This window comes from Oncorhynchus masou, chromosome 24, assembly GCF_036934945.1.
Source record: "Oncorhynchus masou masou isolate Uvic2021 chromosome 24, UVic_Omas_1.1, whole genome shotgun sequence".
NCBI classification, from domain to species: Eukaryota; Metazoa; Chordata; class Actinopteri; order Salmoniformes; family Salmonidae; genus Oncorhynchus; species Oncorhynchus masou.
The window spans coordinates 17,972,768-17,985,104 of record NC_088235.1 but is presented as its reverse complement, the minus strand read 5'-3'; the positions used below and the strand labels follow the sequence as shown (position 1 = coordinate 17,985,104).

Genomic DNA, 12,337 nt, shown 5'->3' with positions numbered 1-12,337 from the left:
ATGTAGACAACTGTATAAACTAATGTAGACAACTGTATACAACTAATGTAGACAACTGTACAGAAGTAATGTAGAGAACTGTACAGAAGTAATGTAGAGAACTGTACAGAAGTAATGTAGAGAACTGTACAGAAGTAATGTAGAGAACTGTACAGAAGTAATGTAGAGAACTGTATACAACTAATGTAGAGAACTGTATACAACTAATGTAGAGAACTGTATACAACTAATGTAGAGAACTGTATACAACTAATGTAGAGAACTGTATACAACTAATGTAGAGAACTGTATACAACTAATGTAGAGAACTGTACAGAAGTAATGTAGAGAACTGTGTGTGAAAATGGTGTTAAGAAAATCTAATAAATGTAATGCACACCTTTGATTACCTAAAAAAGAAAGATAAACACCAGAGGTTATATTATTATAATATTGGAAGTTATTAAAAATGTCACACCTTTGAATACTAGTTCATTCACTAGAAAGAATGTGTCACGATCGTCTGAATGAATGGACCAAGGCGCAGCGTACTTAGAGTTCCACATGTTTCATAAATATGAAACTCACCAAAAACAATACAGAAGAAAACAAAACGTGACCTTCTGGGCTGCTGACAGGCAGGTACAGGAAAACAAGATCCCACAAACAACAGGTGGGAAAAGGCTGCCTAAATATGATCCCCAATCAGAGGCAATGATAGACAGCTGCCTCTGATTGGGAACCATACCAGGCCAACAAAGAAATAGAAAACATAGATTGCCCACCCTAGTCACACCCTGACTTAACCAAATAGAGAATTAAAAGGATCTCTAAGATCAGGGGGTGACAGAATGCTATTACCAACAGGTTATTTTGAAAGTGTCATTTTGGCACCATACTTTGAACCCTATTTAACTCCACAAAGCAGACCAAGTGTTCCTCTGATCTCTGGTTAATCAAACTATTTTACATTGCCAATGCTTTTTAACAAATTCCCTCATAAGGGCAAATTCAATTATATTCTATGCTCTTCTATTCTATTCTACTACACAGATCAATTCTATGTTGACGTGGTTCTGGCCTGATCCCACCTAGTACATTACAGTACACCGAGACAAGAGAGATGCCAGTTAGTTACGTATGTGGCACGTAGCAGATCGCTAATCTACAGTACACTACTGCACACCCAGAAACAGAGGCTGAGTCCCAAATGGCACCTTATTCCCTTTATAGTGCATTTACGCCCCATAGGACTCTGGTCAAAAGTAGTGCACTATAAAGGGAATAGGGTGCCATTTGGGATGCCAAAAATAGAGATATTGCTGTATAGAAGATGTTGAACACGTTTACATTGGGAATTAACATTACAATACTTCACATTGCTGATCTATTGTGTGTATACCTACAATTGTCACAGTTGAAGCTAACAGTTTATGCCGCTGTCTGGTCACAGTGTTCAATTAGGAGAAACAACCACAAGTGTCTAATTATCAATGAATATTGTATATAGACATCTAGGAATTCCACAAACTCCACTGGACAGACTGGATGTTTTTAGGCTCCATAATGGTATTATGATGTGTTGTTCAAAGTCTCTCACATTATGTAGTGAGGTATACTCAGCCCAGAGCAAGGTAGCAGACCTGGGTTCTAACACTATGGGCTGTATGGCAGGGTAGTAGACCTGGGTTCTACACTATGGGCTGTATGGCAGAGTAGCAGACTTGGGTTCTACACTATGGGCTGTATGGCAGGGTAGCAGACCTGGGTTCTAACACAGTCAAGCAGATATAAAGTACTTGAAGTGTTTTCGAATAGTGTTTGAACCCAGGACTTATTTTGTGTGTGTGGTGGGGGGGGGGGGGGGCAGAGAGAGTGCGAGAAGGATTGAATGGTATTGAGTTCAGTCAGGCTCAGCCTCCCAGGGAGAAATTAGCCTGGGGTCCACTGTAGAGAATGGCAGTGAAATGCACAGGCTCCGTGTGGGGTGGGACCTCTGGTCCCCATTAGCAGGAGGTGAGACATACATGGACGCCCTCAGGCCTCAGGACATACTGTAGGTCCACTCTAAGGCTGCCTCTGAATCAGCAGGTTACATTACAGTAACTTACCATTTATGTGACTGTCTACAGTTCCTACTCCGGACAAGAAGCTTGTCTGCACATTAAGATGCATGCAAATTGCAGTAATTAAAACCTAGTTTCAGTCAGAGCTCGAGGCTATCTGACGATAGTGACAACGGTCTACTACGGTGACCGAAGGCTTGGAAATTAAATAACAGAAATTTGCATGGCTCAACCAGTGAGTGTGCGGAGGGTTCAGTTTCCAGTTTAAGACACATATCTTCCTGCACCTTCGCTACTTATCTATGTGGTCTGTGAAGCCACTCTACCACCTACTGTTTCTATCCATTTGGAGATGATCGCAGAAAGTAAACAGTGTTGTTTTAACTGTTATGATTGCCTGTATGTCACATTTGACCCAGCAAGCTGCAGGATAAAACAACTCAACCAGACAACTGTTGAACTTTCACACGCATGCACACACACCTATAGCCAATGTACACTGCTCAAAAAAATAAAGGGAACACTAAAATAACACATCCTAGATCTGAATTAATGAAATATTCTTATTAAATACTTTTTTCTTTACATAGTTGAATGTGCTGACAACAAAATCACACAACAATTATCAATGGAAATCAAATTTATCAACCCATGGAGGTCTGGATTTGGAGTCACACTCAAAATTAAAGCGGAAAACCACATTACAGGCTGATCCAACTTTGATGTGATGTCCTTAAAACAAGTCAAAATGAGGCTCAGTAGTGTGTGTGGCCTCCACGTGCCTGTATGACCTCCCTACAACGCCTGGGCATGCTCCTGATGAGGTGGCGGATGGTCTCCTGAGGGATCTCATCCCAGACCTGGACTAAAGCATCCGCCAACTCCTGGACAGTCTGTGGTGCAACGTGGCAGTGGTGGATGGAGCGAGACATGATGTCCCAGATGTGCTCAATTGGATTCAGGTCTGGGGAACAGGCCGGCCAGTCCATAGCCTTCCTCTTGCAGGAACTGCTGACACACTCCAGCCACATGAGGTCTAGCATTGTCTTGCATTAGGAGGAACCCAGGGCCAACCGCATCAGCATATGGTCTCACAAGGGGTTTGAGGATCTCATCTTCGTACCTAATGGCAGTCAGGCTACCTCTGGCGAGCTGTGCGGCCCCCCAAAGAAATGCCACCCCACACCATGACTGACCCACCGCCAAACCGGTCATGCTGGAGGATGTTGCAGGCAGCAGAACGTTCTCCACGGCGTCTCCAGACTCACGTCTGTCACGTGCTCAGTGTGAACCTGCTTTCATCTGTGAAGAGCACAGGGCTCCAGTGGCGAATTTGCCAATCTTGGTGTTCTCTGGCAAATGCCAAACGTCCTGCACGATGTTGGGCTGTAAGCACAACCCCCACCTGAGGACGTCGGGCCCTCATACCACCCTCATGGAGTCTGTTTCTGACCGTTTGAGCAGGCACATGCACATTAGTGGCCTGCTGGAGGTCATTTTGCAGGGCTCTGGCAGTGCTCCTCCTGCTCCTCCTTGCACAAAGGCGGAGGTAGCGGTCCTGCTGCTGGGTTGTTGCCCTCCTACGGCCTCCTCCACGTCTTCTGATGTAATGGCCTGTCTCCTGGTAGCGCCTCCATGCTCTGGACACTACACTGACAGACACAGCAAACCTTCTTGCCACAGCTCGCATTGATGTGCCATCCTGGATGAGCTGCACTACCTGAGCCACTTGTGTGGGTTGTAGACTCCGTCTCATGCTACCACTAGAGTGAAAGCACCGCCAGCATTCAAGTGTGACCAAAACATCAGCCAGGAAGCATAGGAACTGAGAATTAGTCTGTGGTCTCCACCTGCAGAACCACTCCTTTATTGGGGGTGTCTTGCTAACTGCCTATAATTTCCACCTGTTGTCTATTCCATTTGCACAACAGCATGTGAAATTTATTGTCAATCAGTGTTGCTTCCTAAGTGGACAGTTTGATTTCACAGAAGTGTGATTGACTTGGAGTTACATTGTGTTGTTTAAGTGTTCCCTTTATTTTTTTGAGCAGTGTATGTTATAGCCCATGTTCCCTCTAAGCTGCGCACTGCTCCCTTCGGAATGCCATGCAGAAGAAATATCAGCCCTCGCAGAGAAGCACGAGACTGAACTTCACTCAACTTTCTAGAGTTTTCCCCGTGAGTTAGCACTATCAACGTTTCCCTCCACTGTGGAAATTGTGCTCGAATAAACACAATATTATCCACCTTCAACGTAACATACTGAAAAAAAAACTTAGTATGCAAAACTAACTGTGCAAGAGATTTTCTTGTGGAGCGCATCAGAGTAGGATTTTATTGCATTGACAGCCATGACTCAGGCCCATACTCTTAACCAATCAGAGCTGCAGTAGGCCAATATGCAAATAGACCATTGCCATATATGGATCTGTGCCATTCACTTTGAACTGGACTGTTTACAGTATGAGGGGTCGTGAATAGATATGCTTGAGATCAAAGCGAGAGCTGCATGTAGTCACCTGTGCAAATTTGTTAATGTTCTTTGCTAATTAGTTATTAGCACAGTTATAGCTAATTTCTAGACAACAATGGGGGAGTGGTTGCTTCCTACAAGAGCACTTCTAGCCATCTTTGAAAAGCGAGTCAGGTAAAGAGCTTTTTTATGTTTTAAAGGGGCAGTGTTGTATTTTGAAACAGTTTTCAATAAGCTAAGTAGCCAACAGGCAGGGGGTAGCATAATTTGACTGATTAATTGTATTTTGTGGTTTCTTGCGTCAAACAACACATTTTCAGTCACCTCCTTGTCTGAAGGTGAAGTGGATAAACAGGTTATTCATGTCAAGACCTGCATGTTTTTTCTAAAGTCTCATGGAATGTAGATTTTTATACATTGAACACCACACATTGCTGCTACTGTAGGCTGAATGATAGAATGTTATGGGATCCATTCTTTTCCATTGTAGGCCACTCTGGTAGGACTACATTATGATCAAACACCCACAGTAGAATACTTGGCCACTGTTATAACTGGAACTTAAAGGGGGTTCAGCCTCAGTGTTCACTGTAAACGTGTGTTGAAAGTTGCACAGCAGACCTGAAATTTGCTCAGTGCTGAATAAAAAAAATGAGAGGGAACAATGATTATAGCCAACATGATTCACCTTTGTTTTGTTTGCCTTGCCTACAATTTCAACATTGTTTTGAGCCTGTCAAAACTATTAAGACTGAACGGAAGTTGCCACCGGAGATGCTATGGAGATTGAACGTCGCTTCAGAACATCAAAACAAACAGAAAGAAAACAGCTTGACAAACACTGCTTGAATAACCCAGTTGCCATGAGAGAGTTCAGTGGAGGACATGGACACAATAGTTCCAACTGAACCAGCTAACTGGGACAAATAGGGCAACATCAGGGCACATGACATCTTAAAGACATCATATCTGTAAACATGTTTTATGGATGAGAAGTCATCATTCAGTATACTATCACCTTAACCTGGTGGCACACAACACAGTCTGGTGTGTGAGACTACAACCCACTGGTCTCTGTTGGTCAACCAGAAGAAGTCTTCTTGACGTTAAACAAACTTCCTTATACAACCAGTATGTATACAACTTGACCGTGACTTTATGACAAAAAAACTGATAATCATTGCAACCAGCTTTGACCGCTGGGGACACTCTGCTCTGAGGAAAAGGGACCTATTTTATGTGATCTCTACAGGAATTGAACCCACAACCTTGGCATTGCCAACCACAGGCCCACATTTAATTTATTTATTTCATTTCACCTTTAATTAACCAGGTAGGCCAGTTGAGAACAAGTTCTTATTTACAACTGTGACCTGGCCAAGATAAAGCAAAGCACTGCGACAAACTAAATGACTTCTAGGGACTCACCTTAACATATGCAGTGTACTGTTGGCAATCCTCTCTGTTGATGTCCAGACTGAGCTCGTTGCTCATTAAGCTGATCTGGGCTCCGTTCTGAATGAAGTACACTCTGGAAGACTGGCTCCTATGCCTCTTATCCACATCAGCTGTCAGGTTATACAACAACTCTGGGGAGAGAGACCAGCTGTCAGGGTATACAACAACTCTGGGGAGAGAGACCAGCTGTCAGGGTATACAACAACTCTGGGGAGAGAGACCAGCTGTCAGGGTATACAACAACTCTGGGGAGAGAGACCAGCTGTCAAGCTATACAACAACTCTGGGGAGAGAGGAGAGAGACCAGCTGTCAAGCTATACAACAACTCTGGGGAGAGAGGAGAGAGACCAGCTGTCAGGCTATACAACAGCTCTGGGGAGAGAGGAGAGAGACCAGATGTCAGGTTATACAACAACGCTGGGGAGAGAGGAGAGAGACCAGCTGTCAGGTTATACAACAACTCTGGGGAGAGAGGAGAGAGACCAGCTGTCAGGTTATACAACAAATCTGGGGAGCGAGGAGAGAGACCAGCTGTCAGGTTATACAACAACTCTGGGGAGAGAGGAGAGAGACCAGCTGTCAGGTTATACAACAAATCTGGGGAGAGAGGAGAGAGACCAGCTGTCAGGTTATACAACAAATCTGGGGAGCGAGGAGAGAGACCAGCTGTCAGGTTATACAACAACTCTGGGGAGAGAGGAGAGAGACCAGCTTTCAGGTTATACAACAACTCTGGGGAGAGAGGAGAGAGACCAGCTGTCAGGTTATACAACAACTCTGGGGTGAGAGGAGAGAGACCAGCTGTCAGGTTATACAACAACTCTGGGGAGAGAGGAGAGAGACCAGCTGTCAGGCTATACAACAACTCTGGGGAGAGAGACCAGCTGTTTTGACCGCCTTTGAGCCAGTGGATTACTGAACAAAACGCGCCAACAAAACTGAGTTTTTGGGATATAAAAGAGGGACTTTATCGAAACAAAATGACCATTTATTGTGTAGCTGGGACCCTTCTGATTGCAACCAGATGAAGATCTTCAAAAGGTAAGTGATTCATTTTATCGCTATTCCTGACTTTCGTGACTCCTCTACTTGGTTGGAAAATGTTTGTATGCTTTTGTAAGCGGGGCGCTGTCCTCAGATAATCACATGGTTTGCTTTCGCCGTAAAGCCTTTTTGAAATCTGACAAAGCGGTTGGATTAACAAGAAGTTTTTCTTTTAACCAATGTATAACACTTGTATTTTCATGAATGCTTATTATTACTATTTCTGTATTTTGAATTTGGCGCACTGCAATTTCTGGATGTTGTCGAGCGACCCACCTGCGCCAAAGAGGTTTTAAGGAGTTTACTCGAGGATTTTTTTTTGTCAATTCATTTTTTAAAATTGTTTATCTACTTCAAACAACACAAATAACAAACATTATTCAAGATGATCAACAAACACGGAGTATACAAAACATTATCCAATAGGATCAACATACACGGAGTACACAAAACATTATCCAAGATGATCAACATACACAGCGTACACAAAACATTATCCAAGAAAATCAACATACACGGAGTACACAAAACATTATCCAAGATGATCAACATACATGGAGTACACAAAAAATTATCCAAGATGATCAACATACACTCAGTATACAAAACATTGTGAACATTATGCTTCAGACACCTTGTAGAGTCCATGCCCCGATTAATTAAGGCTGTTCTGAGAGCAAAGGGGGGTGCAACTCAATATTAGGAAGGTGTTCCTAATGTCTGGTATACTCAGTACATGTCCTCCAAATGCTTTCAAACATCTCTGTTTATAATATACCATATCTAAAGGAACATAGTTCTGTTTCTTCTCCAGTTTGGTATCGAAGGTGAATACAGGCTTTTTAATTGATAGCTATACATTTTTTTGCAGCAATTAGACTTAGATTACAAAACTTTCTCTGATATTGATCAACAATATTTTTATTTCCCGAACAGACATAATATTTTTGAAATCTGTAGAATGAATCATCGTCACGCACACACACACACATACACACAGTCTGCAGTAAGTGCCTCGGAGTGGTGAAATGCTGTAAAACAGTTGGAGGGACAGCAGCATACACCCCAATCACAACCAAAAGGGTACTGTGTGTGTGTGTGTGTGTGTGTGTGTGTGTGTGTGTGTGTGTGTGTGTGTGTGTGTGTGTGTGTGACATTGATTCATTCCACGTGTGCACGCTTAGGTGTGTACGGGAGCGTCTTCCATGAGCTCACCCTGCCAGGCGGAAAGGAGGGGCGTTGAGTGTTCATTACCGGCCCAGGCGTCTTTACCAAACTATACCAGCAGGCTACTTCCCTGGCCTGGGGGGGGGATCAAGCATGACCAAACCCACAGACACAACCATGACCACAACACACCTAAACAGTCAACCAGTGCCACACCTAAACCAAATATTGTTTATAACTACCCCAAGATAAACCACAGCCTGTAATTTCCAATGGGAGCAAATGATTCATAATGGGCAGAAAAAAGCAGAGGTGGGCAGAGCCAAGCAGTAGCTTGCGAGATCCTATAGGCACATTTTAGCATGTATTTGCATATTTCCGCTACGGAACGCCTACTCTGAAGTGTGCGTGTGCAATAACTCAATTTGCCATTGCACTCTTTCTAAACAACGCATTTTTTTTTACTTAGCAAAGTGGAAAGTCTACAAAACTTAGTCTACTCTGTTGTAAGAGATTGTAGTTTTGGGAACAAAAAACTGTACGGAGATCAAATGTTTCATCGGTAACAAAATTAGCCGAATGCCGGACAAAATCCATCTCGCTCCATTTTCTCCCACCAGGCTTCCTCTCATCACCATATTTGGTAGTGAGTGGAAATGCCAAACGGATGCCTCAGATTTATATATTGAAAAAAATGTAAACACAACATGCTACAAATTTCAAAGATTTTACTGAGTTACAGTTCATATTAGGAAATCAGTCAATTGGAATTAATTAATTAGGCCCTAATCTATGGATGGGAATACAAATATGCATCTGTTGGTCACAAATACACTATGTATACAAAAGTATGTGGACACCCCTTCAAATTGGCTATTTCAGCCACATTGTATAAAATCTCCATAGACACACATTGACAGTAGAAAGGACTTAATGAAAAGCTCAGTGACTTTCAACGTGGCATCGTCATAGGATGCCACCTTTCCAACGAGTCAGAGCTGCCCCGGTCAACTGTAAGTGCTGTTATTGTGAAGTGGAAGGAGAAACAACGGCTCAGCCACGAAAGTGGTCAGCCACACAAGCTCACAGAACAAGACTGCAGAGTGCTGAAACATGTAAAAATTGTCTGTCCTCAGTTGCAACACTCACTATCAAATTCCAAACTGCCTCTGGAAGCCACGTCAGCACAATAACTGTTTGTCGGGAGCTTCATGAAATGGGTTTCCATGGCCAACAAGCTTAAGATCACCATGCGCAATGACAAGCATCGGCTGGAGTGGTGTAAAGCTCCCACCATTGGACTCTGGAGCAGTGGAAACGCCTTCTCTGGAGTGATGAATCATGCTTGACCATCTGGCAGTCTGACTGACTAATCTGGGTTTGGCGGATGCCAGGAGAACGCTACCTGCCCCAATGCATAGTGCCAAATGTAAAGTTTGGTGGAGGAGAAATAGTGGACTGGGGCTGTTTTTCATGGTTTGGACTAGGCCCCTTAGTTCCAGTGAAAAGAAATCTTAACGCTACATCATACAATGGCATTGAATTTGAACGCTGACTGCGAGCCAGGCCTAATCACCGAACCTCACTAATGCCCTTGTGGCTGAATGGAAGCAAGTCCCTGCAGCAATATTCCAACATCTAGTGGAAAGCCTTCCCAGAAGAGTGGAGGCTGTTACAGCAGCAAAAGGGGGACCAACTCCATTTTAATGCCCATGATTTTGGATTGAGATGTTCGACGAGCAGGTGTCCACATACTTTTGGTCATGTAGTGCACCTTAAAAACAAAAAGTTAGGGGCGTGGATCAGAAAACCAGTCAGTATCTGGTATGACCAACATTTGCCTCATCCAGTGCTACACATCTCCTTCGCACCGTGTTGATCAGGCTATTGATTGTGGCCTGTGGAATGTTGTCCCACTCCTCTTCAATGTGAAGTTGCTAGATATTGGTGGGAACTGGAACACGGTGGAGCACACATTGATCCAGAGCATCCCAAACAACCAGGACCACGCCAGAACAGTCAACCAGGACCACGCCAGAACAGTCAACCAGGACAACCCCAGAACAGTCAACCAGGACCACGCCAGAACAGTCAACCAGGACAGCGCCAGAACAGTCAACCAGGACAGCGCCAGAACAGTCAACCAGAACAGCGCCAGAACAGTCAACCAGGACAGCGCCAGAACAGTCAACCAGGACCACGCCAGAACAGTCAACCAGAACAACGCCAGAACAGTCAACCAGGACCACTCCAGAACAGTCAACCAGGACCAGAACAGTCAACCAGAACAGAACAGTCAACCAGGACCACGCCAGAACAGTCAACCAGACCACCAGAACAGTCCAGGAACAGTCAACCAGGACCACGCCATAACAGTCAACCAGGACCACGCCAGAACAGTCAACCAGGACCACGCCAGAACAGTCAACCAGGACCACGCCAGAACAGTCAACCAGGACCACGCCAGAACAGTCAACCAGGACCACTCCATAACAGTCAACCAGGACCACGCCATAACAGTCAACCAGGACCACTCCATAACAGTCAACCAGGACAGAACACAACCAGGACCACTCCATAACAGTCAACCAGGACCACTCCATAACAGTCAACCAGGACCACTCCATAACATAACAGTCAACCAGGACCACTCCATAACAGTCAACCAGGACCACTCCATAACAGTCAACCAGGACCACTCCATAACAGTCAACCAGGACCACTCCATAACAGTCAACCAGGACCACTCCATAACAGTCAACCAGGACCACTCCATAACAGTCAACCAGGACCACGCCATAACAGTCAACCAGGACCACGCCATAACAGTCAACCAGGACCACGCCAGAACAGTCAACCAGGACCACGCCAGAACAGTCAACCAGAACAACGCCAGAACAGTCAACCAGGACAACGCCAGAACAGTCAACCAGGACAACGCCAGAACAGTCAACCAGGACAACGCCAGAACAGTCAACCAGGACAACGCCAGAACAGTCAACCAGGACCACTCCATAACAGTCAACCAGGACCACGCCAGAACACAGATGTGTGTAGTTGTATTAGTGCTCACCTATCTGTCCTGGCAGGTGTTTTCCTCTGAAGAGCAGGCAGACTCTTGCGTTGAAACAGTTGAGGTGCTGTGGTCCCTCGTGACACTGAGGCACAGAGATGTTGATGGAGACAGGCAGGTAGATAGACACGTCCACAGTGATCACCGGCCGGGACCTAAACACCAAACATAACATGGTGTCAAATGGACCGACAACCAATACAATACAAAACGGTGTCAATGGACCTACAACCAATACAATACAAAATGGTGTCAATGGACCGACAACCAATACAACATGGTGTCAATGTACCTACAACCAATACAATACAAAATGGTGTCAATGGACCTACAACCAATACAATACAACATAGTGTCAATGGACCTACAACCAATACAATACAAAATGGTGTCAATGGACCTACAACCAATACAATACAAAACGGTGTCAATGGACCTACAACCAATACAATACAAAATGGTGTCAATGGACCTACAACCAATACAACATGGTGTCAATGGACCTACAACCAATACAATACAAAACGGTGTCAATGGACCTACAACCAATACAATACAAAATGGTGTCAATGGACCTACAACCAATACAACAAAATGGTGTCAATGGACCAACAACCAATACAATACAAAACGGTGTCAATGGACCTACAACCAATACAATACAAAATGGTGTCAATGGACCTACAACCAATACAATACAAAACGGTGTCAATGGACCTATAACCAATACAATACAAAACGGTGTCAATGGACCTACAACCAATACAACATGGTGTCAATGGACCTACAACCAATACAATACGGTGTCAATGGACCTACAACCAATACAAAATTTTGTCAATGGACCGACAACCAATACAAAACGGTGTCAATGGACCTACAACCAATACAATACAAAATGGTGTCAATGGACCTACAACCAATACAATACAGAATGGTGTCAATGGACCTACAACCAATACAATATGGTGTCAATGGACCTACAACCAATACCTGGCCAATTTGTAAGTCGCTCTGGATAAACGTCTGCTAAATGACTTAAAGTGTCAATGTAAATGACCTAACATAGTGTCAAT

At 44.1% G+C, this 12,337-nt stretch overlaps 1 protein-coding gene across 1 annotated transcript in view; it reads right to left on the bottom strand.

Moving 5' to 3' along the window:
• Positions 1-12,337, bottom strand: part of LOC135511874 (integrin alpha-9-like) — a 201,312-nt gene that overhangs the window by 117,157 nt on the left and 71,818 nt on the right. The window contains 2 exon segments of the mRNA XM_064933377.1: positions 5,947-6,107; positions 11,262-11,416. Of these exon segments, the coding sequence (XP_064789449.1) occupies positions 5,947-6,107; positions 11,262-11,416 (316 nt within the window).